This window comes from Mytilus edulis, chromosome 4, assembly GCF_963676685.1.
Source record: "Mytilus edulis chromosome 4, xbMytEdul2.2, whole genome shotgun sequence".
Lineage (NCBI taxonomy): Eukaryota > Metazoa > Mollusca > Bivalvia > Mytilida > Mytilidae > Mytilus > Mytilus edulis.
In genome coordinates this window covers 99,437,927-99,457,920 of record NC_092347.1, presented here as the reverse complement: position 1 = coordinate 99,457,920, position 19,994 = coordinate 99,437,927, and the positions used below count along the sequence as shown (strand labels likewise).

At 32.2% G+C, this 19,994-nt stretch overlaps 1 protein-coding gene across 3 annotated transcripts in view; it reads right to left on the bottom strand.

The window, feature by feature from the left end:
- Positions 1–4,549: 4,549 nt before the first annotated feature.
- The window catches only part of LOC139521254 (uncharacterized), a 55,775-nt gene continuing 40,330 nt past the window's right edge, over positions 4,550–19,994 (bottom strand). For 2 of the 3 annotated variants that reach the window (XM_071314723.1, XM_071314725.1), the window contains 6 exons: positions 18,824–18,976; positions 18,261–18,386; positions 16,640–16,835; positions 15,787–15,891; positions 11,739–11,829; positions 4,550–4,713 (listed from right to left, as the gene is read on the bottom strand). In XM_071314723.1, the coding sequence (XP_071170824.1) occupies positions 4,656–4,713; positions 11,739–11,829; positions 15,787–15,891; positions 16,640–16,835; positions 18,261–18,386; positions 18,824–18,976 (729 nt within the window). In that variant the 3' untranslated portion in view covers positions 4,550–4,655. Of the gene's footprint in view, positions 4,714–10,596; positions 10,635–11,738; positions 11,830–15,786; positions 15,892–16,639; positions 16,836–18,260; positions 18,387–18,823; positions 18,977–19,994 lie in introns of all 3 variants that reach the window. The other variant, XM_071314724.1, reaches the window with a different exon arrangement.

Genomic DNA, 19,994 nt, shown 5'->3' with positions numbered 1-19,994 from the left:
TCATAATGCGGGATGTTTGGTTGGCCATTAATCCATGTACAACCATTTTCAACCCACAATTTTGTCTGAAAATGACCTGTACCAAGTCGGAAATTGACAAATTTGACATAAATGAATTACGAAGCTGCTAGTTTAATTTATAATGACGCTAGTAGTATTCAGACAGTCATCCTTTAGTTTTTAATCTCAGATATTGACTCAAGCTTTTAAGTCAGGAATATGGCAGTTGTTATCAAATAGTTCGTTTCTATGTATTTTAGCGTTCGTTTTGTTGCACTTCGGTCTTACTGTTGATCTTTTGTTTTCCTTTAATAGTTGATGTGTTTGTCTCGATTTTCGTTTTAAACCCGGATAAGTTTTCTCTCAATCTATTTTTGACTTTTGAACACCGGTATACTACTACTGTCTTTTTTTTTTTAATTTTCCTGAAATTACATTTAGAAATCAAATAATGTTGTCATTGAAATATCATGTCTAAAAGTTGTACAGTAAATGGTCTATTATATATAAACTTTCTGAAGTTTTGTACTACAAAGAAGAATCTAAAGGCAGTTTTCAAGAAGTATTTTATATGATCATTTTGGACACCTATTTCATTCGGAATGGTTGTGCGCTTTAGAATACAACAATATATGATTGATACTTTTTTTTATTATGGGTGAAACAACTCCTGGTTTATTGGTTCTTTTGTGACTATTCACAATGCAGTTAAGTACCGATATCGTAGAATTATCAAGGACAGTACTGCTTCCAGAAGAAATTCCGACCTAGAGGTGATAAATTAAAAGATATTAACATTGCAGGCTATCACATTTACATATGTTTGTCCTGCATATGCCTACTTATTATCATCATTGTTAACAAAGACCTATAAACTATTTCATTATTACAAGTTTAACAAAAAAAGATAGGCGATGATACCAAAAGGAGAATCAAAACTCAGAAGTCAAAGAGAGACCTTCAAAATAATGACAATACACGAAATACGAATACAGAACAAGAAACCCACTCAAAAACTGTAAGTGATATCAGTTGTAACAGAATAATGCGTAAATACTGGTCCAATGACACCCGTCTTGTTGATCATTCCTACTACAAAGTTGAAAGCCTTATTATGTTACAATCGAGAAAAAGAAAAGGCATTTGGACAACGAGAATTGGAATTATACGCCATTTAAATGATACTTTCGAAGTATCAAAATTTTTAAATATTAGCAAACATAATGAAGAAATTGTGAACAATCGTCCTCAAAGGGAAATAACTCCTAAAGGCATGAATTGACAATTTTGGTCTTACTAACTTTTTTGGAGATCTTCCTTTGATGTTACAGATTATTTGTATAATATTATTTAAGATAATTACTAAAAACTGCAAAATTTCCTTACATTTACCAATTTAGTGGCAGCAACCTAACAATGGCTTGTTCCCTTTGTCTAAATATTTCACCACTGATAGATCTTGACCTATTGAACATATTTACCCCATGACAGATTTGCTCAAAATGCTTTAGTTTTTCAGATTAAGACGAAAACTGCATTTGACCGTATGGTCTATTTTAAGCAAGTGAAGCCATGTTGCTCAATGGATCAAAACTTCAGATACAATTTATAAACTTAATACCATCAAATAAAGTTTGAAGGTATTTGGTCCAGTAGTTTCAGAGGAGAAGGTTCTTAAATTAGTTACCGACAACAAGGACAAAGATGACGAAAGGATACCAAGTGATCGCATAAGATCTCATGGGGCCAAAACCAGAGATAATAAAATGTGGACAAACAATTACTGAAAAAAAAAAAATGACACTCTCCAAAAGTATAGACAGGAATAAAATCCAGGGCAAAAATTTCTTTTTTGGTTGATCTTATATTGCTGATCATTTCTTCTGTGTATAGTTTCTCTCTATCTTTTTGTATTTTTTGGCCAGAAATATATAACGTGTATACGTTGTCATTTATTGGTAATAACTCATTAAACAAGACAACCAACAATTTAAACTTTGCTGAACTATTTTGAAGGTTGTCTTGCTGATAATTTTTATTCTAAAGTTACTTTTTATCCATTGTAGTTTTCAGGATAATAGGCAAAAATATAAGACAATTTAAAACTAGAGGCTCTAACGAGCCTGTGTCGCTCACCTTGGTATATGTGAATTAAACAAAGGAAGCAGACAGTTCATGAAAAAATTGTGTTTAGGTGATTGTGATGTGTTTGTACATCTTACTTTACTGAACATTCTTGCTGCTTACAATTATCTCTATCTATAATGAACTTGTCCGTGTAGTTTCAGTGGAAAATGTTAGTTAAAATTTACAAATTTTATGAATATTGTTAAAAATTGATTATAAAGGACAATTACCCCTAAAGGGGTCAACTGACCATTTTGGTCCTGTTGACTTATTTGTAAATCTTACTTTGCTGAACATTATTGCTGTTTACAGTTTATCTCCATCTATAATAATATTCAAGATAATAACCAAAAACAGTAAAATTTCCTTAAAATTTCCTTAAAATTTCCTTAAAATTACCAATTTAGGGGCAGCAACCCAACAATGGAATGTCTGATTGATCTGAAAATTTCAGGGCAGATAGATCTTGACCTGATAAACAATTTTACCCCTTGTCAGATTTGCTCTAAATGCTTTGGTTTTTGAGTTATAAGCCAAAAACTGCATTTTACCCCTATGTTCTATTTTTAGCTATGGCGGCCATCTTGGTTGGTTGGCCGGGTCAAAAAACACAAATTTCAAACTAGATACATCAATGATGATTGTGGCCAAGTTTGGTTTAATTTGGCCCAGTAGTTTCAGAGGAGAAGATTTTTGTAAAAGTTAACGACGCCGGACGACAGACGACGGACGACGGACGACGGACGACGGACGCCGGACGACAAGTGATGAGAAAAGCTCACTTGGCCTTTTAGTCCAGGTGAGCTAAAAAGGGGGGATATAACACAGGTATATGGTCAACTTAAAAAAGAGCTATGTTGACTTATTGTAGATCTGGTCTTGCTGACCCTTTTTGCTATTATGGTTTCTATGTTTCTGTAACAGATAACAAGAAAATTCAATTGGCAAAAAATGCAAAACAAAACATGTACCAAGAGTGCACATGGTGAAATGTTAAAGTTCTTAAACATCCTTGATTTTCACATTTTTTACTTTGAACATTAATTATAAACATCCAGAAAAGTAGTTCGGACATGCCAAGTTTAAGATGTATTTGTTTCATTTGCATTGCAATTTTCTTTAAGACAAACAAACTAGAGGCTCTTAAGAGCCTGTGTCGCTCACCTTGGTCTATGTGCATATTCAACAAAAGACACAGATGGATTAATGACAAAATTGTGTTTTGGTGATGGTGATGTGTTTGTAGATCTTACTTTACTAAACATTCTTGCTACTTAACAATTATCTTCACTTTTAATGAACTTGGCCCATTAATTACAGAGAAAAATATTTTGTTAAAAATTTACAAAAATTTACAAAATTTATGAAAATTGTTTAAAATTGACTGTAAAGGGCTGTAACTCCTTAAAAGGGTCAACTGACCATTTTTGTCATGTTGATTTATTTGTAGATCTTACTTTGCTGAACATTATTGCAGTTTACAGTTTATCTCTATCTACAATAATATTCAAGATAATAACCAAAAAGGCAAAATTTCCTTAAAAATTACCAATTCAGGGGCAGCAACCCAACAACCGGATGTCCGATTCGTCTGAAAATTTTAGGTCAGAAAGATCTTAACTTGATTAACAATTTAACCCCTTGTCAGATTTGCTCTAAATGCTTTGGTTTCAAAGTTATAAGCCAAAATCTACATTTTACCCCTATGTTCTATTTTAAGCCATGGTGGCCATCTTGGTTGGTTGGCCGGGTCATGCCACACATTTTTTAAACTATATACCCCAATGATGATTGTGGCCAAGTATTGTTAAATTTGGCCCAGTTGTTTCAGAGGAGAAGATTTTGGAAAAGATTACAAAAATTTACAAAAAATTGTTAAAAATTGACTGTGAAGAGCTGTAACTCCTTAAGGGGTCAACTGACCATTTTTGTCATGTTGATTTATTTGTAGATCTTACTTTGCTGAACATAATTTTTATCTCTATCTACAATAATATTCAAGATAACAAGGCAAAATTTCCTTAAAAATTACCATTTCAGGGGCAGCAACCCAACAACCGGATGTCCGATTCGTCCGAAAATTTTAGGTCAGATAGATCTTAACTTGAAAACAATTTAACCCCTGTCAGATTTGCTCTAAATGCTTCGGTTTCAGAGTTATAAGCCACAATCTACATTTTACCACTATGTTCTATTTTTAGCCATGGCGGTCACCTCGGTTGGTTGGCCGGGTCACGCCACACATTTTTTAAACTAGATACCCCAATGATGATTGTGGCTAAGTATTGTTAAATTTGGCACAGTAGTTTCAGAGCAGAAGATTTTTGTAAAAGTTAAGGACGACGGACAACGACGGACGCCAAGTGATGAGAAAAGCTCACTTGGCCTTTTAGGCCAGATGAGCTAAAAAGACAATAAGCAATTTTATTGATAAAACTCATATCTGCAATCATGTCAACAATAATTCATATATCACACAGTTCTATAACCTTCAGGTTACAATCATTAATTCTTGAATGAACTGTTAATTAATACCAGTCGCCCTCATCTTGGTTTTCATATCTCTCCTTCCTTATCATATTCCTCCTGGAAAAAACAAATTATAATTATTTCCATGTGAGCACAATTTGTACATTTAACAAATATTTTGACATTGGCATGAATTATGAGATACAGTTAAGTAACTAGAGGCTCTAAAGAGCCTGTGTCGCTCACCTTGGTCTATGTGAATATTAAACAAAGGAAGCAGATGGATTCATGACAAAATTGTGTTTTGGTGATGGTGATGTGTTTGTACATCTGACTTTACTGAACATTCTTGCTACTTACAATTATCTCTATCTATAATGAACTTGGCCCAGTAGTTTCAGTGGAAAATGTTAGTTAAAATTTACAAATTTTATGAAAATTGTTAAAAATTGACTATAAAGGACAATAACTCCTTAGGGGTCAATTGACCATTTCCGTCATGTTGACTTATTTGTATATCTTACTTTGCTTAACATTATTGATGTTTACAGTTTATCTCTATCTATAATAATATTCAAGATAATAACCAAAAACAGCAAAATTTCCTTAAAATTACCAATTCAGGGGCAGCAACCCAACAACAGGTTGTCAGATTCATCTGAAAATTTCAGGGCAGATAGATGTTGACCTGATAAACAATTTTACCCCATGTCAGATTTGCTCTAAAGGCTGCGGTTTCAGAGTTTTAAGCCAAAATCTACATTTCACCCCTATGTTCTATTTTTAGCAATGGCGGCCATCTTGGTTGGTTAGCCAGGTCACGGGACACAATTTTTAAACTAGATACTCCAATGATGATTGAGGCTAAGTTTGGTTTAATTTGGCCCAGTAGTTTCAGAGGAGAAGATTTTTGTAAAAGATAACTAAGATTTACGAAAAATGGTTAAAAATTGACTATAAAGGGCAATAACTCCTAAAGAAATCAACAGACCATTTTGGTCTTGTTGACTTGTTTGTAGATCTTACTTTGCTGAACATTTTTGCTGTTTACAGTTTATCTCTATCTATAATAATATTCAAGATAATAACCAAAAACAGCAAAATGTCCTTAAAATTACCAATTCAGGGGCAGCAACCTATCAACGGGTTGTCCAATTCATCTCAAAATTTCAGGGCAGATAGATGTTGACCTGATAAACAATTTTACCCCATGTCAGATTTGCTCTAAAGGCTGCGGTTTCAGAGTTTTAAGCCAAAATCTACATTTCACCCCTATGTTCTATTTTTAGCAATGGCCGCCATCTTGGTTGGTTAGCCAGGTCACGGGACACAATTTTTAAACTAGATACTCCAATGATGATTGAGGCTAAGTTTGGTTTAATTTGGCCCAGTAGTTTCAGAGGAGAAGATTTTTGTAAAAGATAACTAAGATTTACGAAAAATGGTTAAAAATTGACTATAAAGGGCAATAACTCCTAAAGAAATCAACAGACCATTTTGGTCTTGTTGACTTGTTTGTAGATCTTACTTTGCTGAACATTTTTGCTGTTTACAGTTTATCTCTATCTATAATAATATTCAAGATAATAACCAAAAACAGCAAAATGTCCTTAAAATTACCAATTCAGGGGCAGCAACCTATCAACGGGTTGTCCAATTCATCTCAAAATTTCAGGGCAGATAGATCTTGACCTGATAAACAATTTTACCCGATGTCAGATTTGCTCTGAATGCTTTGGTTTTTGAGTGATAAGCCAAAAACTGCATTTTACCCCTATGTTCTATTTTTAGCCGTGGCGGCCATCTTGGTTTGTTGACCAGGTCACCGGACACAATTTTTTAACTAGATACCCCAATGATGATTGTGGTCAAGTTTGGTTTAATTTGGCCAAGTAGTTTCAGAGGAGAAGATTTTTGTAAAAGATGACTAAGATTTACGTAAAATGGTTAAAAATTGACTATAAAGGGCAATAACTCCTAAAGGGGTCAACAGACCATTTTGGTCATGTTGACTTATTTGTAGATCTTACTTTACTGAACATTTTTGCTGTGTACAGTTTATCTCTATCTATGATAATATTCAAGATAATAACCAAAAACAGCAAAATTTCCTTAAAATTACCAATTCAGGGGCAGCAACCTATCAACGGGTTGTCCGATTCATTTCAAAATTTCAGGGCAGATAGATCTTGACCTGATTAACAATTTTACCCCATGTCAGATTTGCTCTAAATGCTTTGGTTTTTGAGTTATAAGCCAAAAACTGCATTTTACCCCTATGTTCTATTTTTAGCCATGGCGGCCATCTTGGTTGGTTGGCCGGGTCACCGGACACAATTTTTAAACTAGATACCCTAATAATGATTGTGGCCAAGTTTGGTAAAAATTGGCCCAGTAGTTTCAGAGGAGAAGATTTTTGTAAAAGTTAACGACGGACGACGACGACGACGGACGACGGACGACGGACGATGGACGACGGACGCCGGACGCCAAGTGATGAGAAAAGCTCACTTGGCCCTTTGGGCCAGGTGAGCTAAAAAAGAGTTGCCTTGAAAAACTATTTTCATAACTATATCTACAACTTGAAACTCATACTCATAGACAAACTTTACCCTTTTGTCTCTGGGTTTAAGTTAAAATGTATATTAATCATATTCTTAGTCTTGGGTTTTGACAAGATTTTTTACTATCAGGCATACTTAGTGAGAAAAGGATTTCTATGCTTTATAGTAGTTATAGGTTTTGATTTTGAATAACATAACCCTGAAATTTTCTCTCTTATTTGTCTTTCATATAATACCACATCTGATCTCACATTGAAACTAATTAAAGGAAAGCAGTATTTTGACATGACTGGGTGATTACAAACTCATGGAGGGAGAGTTTCTCATTGGCACTCATACCACATCTTTATATATCTATCAATTTGTTTCAGCCTATTGTCTCCTGAAATCCAAATTTGTGTATTATGTTTTACATGTTTGACTTATCTAATAAAATAATAGCAAGCATCTATAACTTAAACCTGCATTTTTAAATTAGCATATTAATTTAAAAAAAACAACAACACACAAACAGCCACTAACATGAACTGACAACACAAAACGTTAATCTTTGATTATAATTTCATAAACAGATGTATAATCCAATATAAAGATTCATAACATTCATCTTTAAATTTGTAAATTAAAAAAATTGGTCTCATATCAGCTTAAAGAATTGGTTTTAGTAATTATGTCAACAATATCTGCTTGGGTATAGAACATTATCAATATTCTTACTTTTAAAAAGCTTTACGAATATTTCAATAAATAAAAGTTGGATTGCCATTGACAGAGGATTTTTTATTTAGACATAATCTTAAATTTCTTTATGGCTGTATGAGTCAACTTCCATAAAGCTGAAAGTATTTCATAAATATATCAATTTGCTTAAATCTAGAAGTAAATACCAATTTTTAGATATAAGTAAAATAGTTGTTTAATATACTTGATGAGATGTTACAACAAAGGACACAGAAATCAAAAAGATTTACCAGAATGTTGAGATAAATCCATCACAGTATGAAAATAAGAAGATATGTTTGTCAATGAGACAAGTATGTACATCATAAAACTATCAAATACCAAAAGTTCAGTATTAATTAACTGACCTTTCATGCAATGTTTTATCTTGTTTTTCTTATTTTCTTATTTTCATATTTTTTTTTAATGTTTGTTGCACCTTTTATAGGCAATCAGCCATTATTCTGAAAGTTCATCAAAAATTTATTGTTTATTGAACATTTGACCAGAATTGATCTATCATAGCCATTTTCTAAGTGTGTGAAAAAAGGGGGATTGTATTCTTTTCTATAATGAAATCCCTTAGTAAAATACAGTAATTTTAGAGAAGAAAAAGCATAAAACATATGTGTAAATCATAGACATAAGACTTAGCAGTGATGCTCAAAACAAAACAGTTGAAAGTCAAAATCAAATATGAAGCTATTGAGCATTCAAATCCAAACATTCTGCTAAGTTTTGATAAATTACAACTTAAGCAATCTACTATACTTGGGAGAAGAAAAGTTGTAGTGTTCCTAACAATTTTGTATTTTTTAAACATCATATTCACATAAAATGAACATATTTCATGTTAAAACAGTAGTGCTGACTACTGTGCTGGTGATACCCTGGGGAAACGAAACGTCCATCAGCCATGGCTTTGACCTTAAGTAACCAGCTTTCTTTAAAGGGTTTTCCTTACATTTATTTAAGTTTTTCTATCAAAGAAGTAAAATTAACTTCTATCAAGAATATTGGTTAACCAGAGTGCAGTTTAGATCGTTTACTACTCACAAAACAAATCTTTAGAATGACTTATAACAGAGGAATATTTTAGCAATTGATTGAAAATGTTCATTTATATCCTACATTATACAAACCTATATTATTAGGTAACTTCAACTCATTAAAATCCAGACAAAGAAGAATTAATAGTTTAACAAATAACCATTAAAACAAACAAACAAACTTAAAAGTAGTACTATAAAAATAAGAGAAATACATATAAATTCTTCTTTCATTACATCAAACTTTCAAGTGTTAATTTTATTTTAAAATCACATTTATTTAAGCCAATAACTTTTTTTTTTGTGATTAAATATTTCTAACTTATTCAAAAGTTGTGTATCTTGTTTAACTATACTGAGGGGGAGGACAGGGGGGTACCCTTCTCCCTTCTCCCACCCCTCTTCTCCTTTCTCCTACCCCCGTTCTCCTTTCTCCCATTAGAATAAAACATCTCCTTTTGAGATATTTTTTCTTGAAGTATTAGAATTTTTTTTAAAAGGAGAGATATTTTATTTTTTCTCCTTTCTCCAACTTTTTCTCCTTTCTCCCAGCCTTCCTCTCCTTTCTCCTACCCATTTTCTCCTTTCTCCCACCCCCTTTATCCTTTCTCCTACCCACTTTCTCCCTGTCTCCCTTACCCCTGTCCTCCCCCTCTATACTGTTTAACTGATATTCATCCCTTTGTGGCAGGAATAATCATTATAGCTTAAGATAATGAGAGAAAAATAACAAAGAAGTCACATTAATTCTAGATTTCCGTCAATCCTTGAGGTGTTTTTCATCCATTTGATTTTCATTCACATTTTCATTTTTTCTAATTTCTAGCAATTGCAGTCAACAAAAAAAGTGTAACTCACTATTCAAAATCCAATTTTCCCTCCTTTTCTATATGTATATAGAGAAGGAGGAGACTGTGTATCTACATTGACTGTAGCCTTAGTGTAGATTATTTTGATATTTCATTGGAGACTGATTTTTCAAAATTTCATTATTTTCATGGCTTCCAGAAAACTAGAAACTTACAACTCTACTATGTGTCTTAAAATCTCTGAAAGGCATTTCTGCCTAAAATTTCAAAAGCAAAAAAAAAGAATATAAAGTAAAAATCATTATGCATTCTTATATGTTTGTCAAAATATTTGGAAATATTTCTCAAAAATGATATAGCATACAAATGTTTGAATTTTTTTTGTAAGAAGATGAATTTTGTTGATTTTGTAGTGAAAATTTCAATTTGCAACTTGCTTTTTCAAATCAAAATTGTCCTTTTTTGGAATTAAAAAAAGTGAGAATTCAGCAGCTAAACAAGGTTTTCTCTTAATCTTATTGTTTGACATACTTTAAATGTATTTGACCTATTTCAGAAGACTACCAATTTTTCTATTCCTGAAAATAATTTCTCACAAACCATGAAAATTCAGTTACCAATGAAATTAATAAATCCTAAAATAGTAGCTATATGTAATTCTAAAACATCAGCAGCAAAATATTACATATAGCCAATAACAAGTAAACATACAACATTATTAAGTAGCTTTGTAATTCTAAAACATCAACAGCAAATTATTACATGTAGAAAAAAAAATTATTAAGAAGCTTTGTATTTCTAAAACATCAACATGAAATTATTACATATAGCCAAAAACATGATAACATGATAACATACAACTTTATGTATGCCTCTGTTTCCTGTAGAACTTCATCCTAAAAAAGTAATTGAGCCTTTATTCCAGAGATAACAAAAAAACTCAGTTCATATCTTTTATCCTAAATATAACATAATAACATGAATCTGATTTGATCTCAACTATTTCATAAGTTATATAAATATTATTTATAACACCAGATATTTGTCTATTACTTTAAATTGAAATTTAAAAGTGAAATCTATATCTCCAAATTTGATGTACTTTTATATAATTCTCAGTCATGTGGTTGAATGATAATTACATGTCAGCTAGTCTCCTGAAATAAACAGCTAATCTTAGGAAAGCTTACTCATTTTAAGTTTATAAGGCTCAGAATAATTTATTAGTGATATATTATTTACAGGTGAAATGACAAGGTATCACAAATCAGAATATTAAATATTGTGAACATTATATACAGTGAAAGGTAAAATGTACGTCACAACTTTGGTGGCAAAATATACATGTGAAGAAGTATTATAAATAAGCTGCATCAGATTGAAATCAGCCTTAAGTAAGTGGTGATAAGTACATGCATTACACTATTTGATAGGGAAAGTCAGTTCTGATATTTCAGGTCAATGCTGGTCTGAATTTTAAGATTGTTACAATATATCAAAATGTAGAAATGGTTCATGCAATTGCATGCAAATTTCTACATCAAATATAGTGTACTACACATGGGGGGGTGGGGGGTGGGGGGGGGGGGGTGTATATCATATATAAATATGCTATTGCGAATCTTACATTAATTTATTAATGGTCAATTAAATTATATTAAATTAAATCAATTCATTTGAAAGTTCACCTTTCATATAAGTTCCCAAATGAACCCCGGAAATATATAAATATAGGTCACTCTTTCTAAAATATTTATATAACTATAGGTACTGAATTTCAGTGAATGTTATATTAAAATGGGTACGTTTTTTGAGGCAAAAATGGCACACCCCTACCAAAAAAATATCGAAGTTACTCCCCCCCCCCCCCCCCCCCCCCCCCCCCCCCCCCCCCCCCCCCGGTACTACATGTATTTTATTTATTTGTACAAGGTGATATCGATCTGATGCAACTGATAGGAAGAATGATTTAAATGAGAAATATCAAATTAATGTTTTACCTTGAAACATTGACAGCCAGGTTTTTCACAGATGTCATACTAATTAATGGCTCTCCTGGTGGCACTACATGAGATTCATGGACACCCTTCTCTAAAATATATTAAATCAGTATTAGTAAATAAAAAATTAGTTATGTCATGAAATGTAAATCAAATAAAATCCTCCTTCATCTAAATAATATGCAACTATTGAATATATATTACATAGAAACATTTCAAATATAAATTACAGATAAGGATGTTTCACTTGAAAGTAGAGCCAGACTGAATGCAGCAAAACGTTTGCTACTTCCATTTGCTTTAATCTAGGAATCTGCCTCACTGCTCGACCGTAGATCCAAACAGATTACAACTACATGTATTTATTGATAAGGTGTAAGAATGATATATAGTCAGATAGCATAACTTCTTGACATATAAACTATTTCTACAGCTAATAATCATTGGTGAAAATAATTCATGTTGACTGCTTACATATGAAATGTAAAGTTATTACTAAAGTAATCCAAATTTTTAATTTACGACTGGATCCAGTTATCTTTTGATTTTATATTTTTGTTATTTCATACTGTTTTCTTTACTTCCAATACGTTTTATATGAAAAATCTGTGACATAGTTTTCACTCAAAAATTTAAAAGTAAGTATTCTATATTTTGATTACCTATAGGCTTTGAAAATTGCATTAAAAATTCTCTTAATGCAAAAAACATTCATTTATAAAAATTCATTTATAAAAATTCATTTATTTCAACTTCTGGAGCAAATAAACTTTTCTTAATATTTTCCTCATTCTACTAAAATTTGTATCTGTTTGATTTGTTTTCTTCTAACATTTGAACAACTCATTTGAAACTCAGCATTCCACAATTTGAAAAAAAAGATTTTGTGGTTATGTTTGTAATATTATAACTTATTTATGAATAATTAAATAAGAGATCAACATCAACAACATTATTTAAAGAATTCAAATTTTACATATGTCTTTTGTGTCATCTGAGCTAGCTACAAATTCACATTTGGCAAATTGTAAAGCTGTAGAAAATATCAAAAACTTGAGTTTCAACAAATCAATGAAAGTTTAGTATACCTGAACCAGCAGACAACAAACTAATGAAAGTTTAGTATACCTGAACCAGCAGACAACAAACTAATGACAGTTTAGTATACCTGAACCAGCAGACAACAAACTAATGACAGTTTAGTATACCTGAACCAGCAGACAACAAACTAATGACAGTTTAGTATACCTGAACCAGCAGACAACAAACTAATGACAGTTTAGTATACCTGAACCAGCAGACAACAAACTAATGACAGTTTAGTATACCTGAACCAGCAGACAACAAACTAATGACAGTTTGGTTTACCTGAACCAGCAGACAACAAACTAATGACAGTTTAGTATACCTGAACCAGCAGACAACAAACTAATGACAGTTTAGTATACCTGAACCAGCAGACAACAAACTAATGACAGTTTAGTATACCTGAACCAGCAGACAACAAACTAATGACAGTTTAGTATACCTGAACCAGCAGACAACAAACTAATGACAGTTTAGTATACCTGAACCAGCAGACAACAAACTAATGACAGTTTGGTTTACCTGAACCAGCAGACAACAAACTAATGACAGTTTAGTATACCTGAACCAGCAGACAACAAACTAATGAAAGTTTAGTATACCTGAACCAGCAGACAACAAACTAATGAAAGTTTAGTATACCTGAACCAGCAGACAACAAACTAATGAAAGTTTAGTATACCTGAACCAGCAGACAACAAACTAATAAAAGTTTAGTATACCTGAACCAGCAGACAACAAACTAATGAAAGTTTGGTTTACCTGAACCAGCAGACAACAAACTAATGAAAGTTTAGTATACCTGAACCAGCAGACAACAAACTATTGAAAGTTTAGTATACCTGAACCAGCAGACAACAAACTAATGAAAGTTTAGTATACCTGAACCAGCAGACAACAAATCACTGGCAGTTTAGTATACCTGAACCAGCAGACAACAAACTAATGAAAGTTTGGTTTACCTGAACCAGCAGACAACAAACTAATGAAAGTTTAGTATACCTGAACCAGCAGACAACAAATCACTGGCAGTTTAGTATACCTGAACCAGCAGACAACAAACTAATGAAAGTTTGGTTTACCTGAACCAGCAGACAACAAACTAATGAACGTTTAGTATACCTGAACCAGCAGACAACAAACTAATGAAAGTTTAGTATACCTGAACCAGCAGACAACAAACTAATGAAAGTTTAGTATACCTGAACCAGCAGACAACAAACTAATGAAAGTTTAGTATACCTGAACCAGCAGACAACAAACTAATAAAAGTTTGGTTTACCTGAACCAGCAGACAACAAACTAATAAAAGTTTAGTATACCTGAACCAGCAGACAACAAACTAATGACAGTTTAGTATACCTGAACTAGCAGACAACAAACTAATAAAAGTTTAGTATACCTGAACTAGCAGACAACAAACTAATGAAAGTTTGGTTTAACTGAACCAGCAGACAACAAACTAATGAAAGTTTAGTATACCTGAACCAGCAGACAACAAACTAATGAAAGTTTAGTATACCTGAACTAGCAGACAACAAACTAATGAAAGTTTAGTATACCTGAACCAGCAGACAACAAATCACTGGCAGTTTATTATACCTGAACCAGCAGACAACAAATCACTGGCAGTTTATTATACCTGAACCAGCAGACAACAAATCACTGGCAGTTTATTATACCTGAACCAGCAGAAAACAAATCACTGGCAGTTTATTATACCTGAACCAGCAGACAACAAACTAATGAAAGTTTGGTTTACCTGAACCAGCAGACAACAAACTAATGACAGTTTAGTATACCTGAACCAGCAGACAACAAACTAATGACAGTTTAGTATACCTGAACCAGCAGACAACAAACTAATGACAGTTTAGTATACCTGAACCAGCAGACAACAAACTAATGACAGTTTGGTTTACCTGAACCAGCAGACAACAAACTAATGAAAGTTTAGTATACCTGAACCAGCAGACAACAAACTAATGAAAGTTTAGTATACCTGAACCAGCAGACAACAAACTAATAAAAGTTTAGTATACCTGAACCAGCAGACAACAAACTAATGACAGTTTAGTATACCTGAACCAGCAGACAACAAACTAATGAAAGTTTAGTATACCTGAACCAGCAGACAACAAACTAATGAAAGTTTAGTATACCTGAACCAGCAGACAACAAACTAATGAAAGTTTAGTATACCTGAACCAGCAGACAACAAACTAATGAAAGTTTAGTATACCTGAACCAGCAGACAACAAACTAATGACAGTTTAGTATACCTGAACCAGCAGACAACAAACTAATGAAAGTTTAGTATACCTGAACCAGCAGACAACAAACTAATGAAAGTTTAGTATACCTGAACCAGCAGACAACAAACTAATGAAAGTTTGGTTTACCTGAACCAGCAGACAACAAACTAATGAAAGTTTAGTATACCTGAACCAGCAGACAACAAACTAATGAAAGTTTAGTATACCTGAACCAGCAGACAACAAACTAATGAAAGTTTAGTATACCTGAACCAGCAGACAACAAACTAATGAAAGTTTAGTATACCTGAACCAGCAGACAACAAACTAATGAAAGTTTGGTTTACCTGAACCAGCAGACAACAAATCACTGGCAGTTTATTTTACCCGAACCAGCAGACAACAAATCACTGGCAGTTTATTATACCTGAACCAGCAGACAACAAATCACTGGCAGTTTATTATACCTGAACCAGCAGACAACAAATCACTGGCAGTTTATTATACCTGAACCAGCAGACAACAAATCACTGGCAGTTTATTATACCTGAACCAACAGACAACAAATCACTGGCAGTTTATTATACCTGAACCAGCAGACAACAAATCACTGGCAGTTTATTATACCTGAACCAGCAGACAACAAATCACTGGCAGTTTGGTTTACCTGAACCAGCAGACAACAAACTAATAAAAGTTTATTATACCTGAACCAGCAGACTTTGGTCTTTGTCTCTCTTCCTCTACTTTCCTTCCAATTGTTGATTTAATCATGTTTGCTGACTCAGCTAAATCAAGGTAGGCAGTGATTTCTGTAGCACATGTTAAGAAAAATGAAGCCTTTGTCTTTTATCAACATTTTTTTCGATTAATAAAAGTAAACCCTTTGTAAGATTCAGACCTAAAATAGTTGGTTAAGAACTGTATTGATATTTACAAACTTTTTATTCATTTTTTAAAATCTAATATTATGGTAATTTTTTTTATTTCAAAATAAAGAACTTAAAATATATTCAAAAATGTAATTAATTTTGGATTTTGAGGGGAGATAACTCAGATAATATGCTTATATAGAAAACAATTAGTTTTATTACAAGATAATAAAATACAATAACCTTTTTGTATTGTTTTGAGAAAGTATTTAACCAAGTCTTCTTCTCACAATTTATATAAACCTAACACACAAAATAAAATTTCATTTAACTTACAAAAAATATCTTTTATTGTTGGTTTTAATCCCATATTATTATTTTGCAAATATCTATAATTGAAAAAAAATGTTCAATACAATGATTCTACCATATAACCCAGGCAAAAGTCGGTCAGCTTTAGTTAGCTTTTATTTGGATGACAATTTCATGTTATAAATCAAGAACTTTAACTTTTTTTCTTGTTTATAGTCGGTAGACATTTTTCATGACCATATCCAAGACTTAAAAGCTTTGATAATCGCTAACAAGTCATTAGTATAGGAGTATCATCATGAATTTTTGAAAGGAGTATCAATTTATAGTTGAGATATTATGATAATTTCATAATAGAAATAGCAATAAAGGATACGAGCCAGTCTGGATATTGGTACCACATCACGTAGGCCATCAAATCTGACAGCAGTTTCTGATTCCCAGTAAAGCTTTTTCCTTAACTTCTCATTAGACAGAGGAACAAACTGATCAATGGCGTCCATAAATTCCTTTTCTGTTAGAACCTGTTGTCCTGCATCATGAGTCTTAAATGGCAATAACTTGTTCTCAAACTGAAAGAGAAATTGAATAATTTTAGGTGGATAGGTATCAACATTTACCCTAATCTGCCTTGTATAGTTTGCACTTGTTTATTGTCTCCACCCTCTTCTCTCCATAAGAATTCATGTGATAAAAGTTTAAGTAAATGTTCTAACACTTCACGATTGAAACTTGTGTATGTTTAAACTGGAAGTTTGAATAGCACATGTAAAGAAAATAAATAAGGAGAGAGTGTAAAAAAATCAGTGCTTAATTGATGTTACTAGAATACAACTTAGAAAGTAAAACACCTCCATTCTTTTGTAAAATGCTGTTGAACATATCCATCATAATAATGTTTGAAGGATCTTAAGCTTAAACAAAACACATGCAGTAGTATGAATTACCAAAAGGAAATGAATAACAAATTATGTTACAAGCAGTTTCCAGTTAATGTGATGCAATGCTGCGAAAATTAACGATAAAATGTGTAATGAAGCATTTAATTTTAAAATTAATCACTTTATAATGGATTTTAAATTAGAATTGCACATTCATATGCATTACATTAAAATTAAGTTTTGAATATGATAAGGATGCTTCTACAGTTTTAATAACAAACATGGAGGAACATAATAAAAAACCTCATGAAATCAACTTTTGTACTCTATAAATAGACTCATATCTGATAGGTTCAAGTTTAGAGAATAAAACAGCGGATTTTTACAAACCTGAATTCAGTATTTATCATGGGATTTTTATAAAGTAGTAAATTTGGAATTGGTCATATTTGGCCCTGAATATTAAGTCTATTGTTTCAAGTTGATAAGACAGCAAGAAAGTGAAAAAGAACTTTTTTTGCACAGATTTCCTAAAAAGCATTAAAATTTATCACCAAAATAGGCCATAAGTAGGTTATTTCTAAATTTGACAAAATCTTCAAGATTTCAATCGAAGAAGTAATAAGGCCCAACTTCTAGGTAAAATTTCAAACTAGGATTTATTGAACAATGTCACAATGAATCATACCTAATAAAATTGACTAGATAGGTAATAGGTCTTTTTGTTGAAAATTTATATACTTCTAATCTATTCATGACCTCACAAATAGCACTCATTCAGATCATCCATGAAAATTCATTGGAAATTAGTAAATTCCATAGATTTTTTTGACAGGAAACATAGAGGCCATATATGTCAACAAAAAAGATATTCAACATAATCTTTGTTATGAAATTTTACATATACAGAGTAAACTGCCTTATCTGACACCCCAGTATTCCAACATCCTGCTTTAATGACACATTTACATGATCCCATAATATGCCTTTTCTTGCAGAAAAAAACTGAGTATTCCCACACCCTTCTTCATCAAACATTTTTTTATCTGGTCACCCAGTGTGTCCGATAACACAGGTTACACTTTATTACAGCAATTCTGATTTAAAGTAACTTACATCAAACATTCTTGGTTCTCTACATTTGAGGATCAAATGCATAATAAACTGACAAACAAGCTGTCCAGAAATCTTGTTCTCACTGAACGATGTATAGGTCATTTGTAATGTCTCTAAATCTTCATCCTATAAATATACATAAAGTTCATATACATTCAGTACAAGTGGACCAAACAGAAAAGTATTGGTGTTTGTCATTACAGTCTTTCAAAGAATAGGATAGGAAGGTTGATGGAAGGTTGATATTTTCACTTACCGTAAGTAAGTTATACAAGAACTTAATAACCAATTAGCAATAAACTGCCTTTTGCATAGTATATATCTCATAAACGTGTCCACAATTATAAACCAATGATGACTTTATGCCAAACGTTGAAATGTTACAATAATCATGCTGTTATTCATGCCAGACATGCATATCAAAGAATGGTACTTGAGACCTCTAGTTAAACTGAACTCTCTGGAGTCGAATAATTAAAAGTGATTCTCCAAGATGATTTATCATTCCAAATTTATAAGATTTTTTCCCTGTCTTTATCCCAAAGTTTAACAATGGAACTTACATCCATACTTCTGTAAGCTATACCAGCGAATACTCTGAAGTCTTCAACTTCTTTCCATTCAACTTGATCAATAAAATCACACAGTAACATTGTGTATCTGAAACAGGCTCCATCTAAATTACCAGCTAAAATATTACCAAACACTTGTACAGTCTGAAATATACAAACAAGGCTAGTTTTAAATTAACAGCTTAAATGTAGCCTAACACTTGTACAGTCTGAAATAAACAAACCAGGCTCATTTTAAATTACCAGCTAAAATGTTGCCTAACACTTGTACTGTCTGAAATATACAAACAAGGCTTGTTTTAAATTACCAGCTAAAATGTTCCCTAACACTTGTAGTCTAAAATATACAAACAAGGCTTGTTTTAAATTACCAGCTAAAATGTTGCCTAACACAAGTTTGTAGTCTAAATTTCCTCATAGGGGATTAACCCGTCTACAAGTTAGTCTAAATTTCTAACAATGAGCTTGTCAACCACTGAAGGTCAAATTTTTACTACTAGATGTCTTCTAGGATTTTTGTTGTTGGGCTGATATCCACTTATATTTACCTAAATCATATTCATTTATAAATGAATAGAACAATTTTATTTTGGATCAGATTAAAAAATTGATCGGAGTTTTGTGGTAATAAGTATTGTGTATAAGTTTAATAACATTTGGTTGAGGCAAACTAAAGCTAGAGAACAGAAACGAAACTAGAGGCTCTAAAGAGCCTGTGTCGCTCACCTTGGTATATGTGAATATTAAACAAAGGACACAGATAGATTCATGACAAAATTGTATTTTGGTGATGGTGATGTGTTTGTACATCTTACTTTACTGAACATTCTTGCTGCTTACAATTATCTCTATCTATAATGAACCTGGCCAAGTAGTTTTAGTGGAAAATGTTAGTAAAAATTTACAAATTTTATGAAGGACATAACTCCTTAGGGGGTCAATTGACCATTTCAGTCATGTTGACTTATTTGTAAATCTTACTTTTCTGAACATTATTGCTGTTACAGGTTATCTCTATCTATAATAGTATTCAAGATAATAACCAAAAACAGCAAAATTTCCTTAAAATTACCAATTCAGGGGCAGCAACCTAACAACCAGTTGTCCAATTCATCTGAAAATTTTAGAGCAGATAGATCTGAACTTGATAAACAATTTCTCC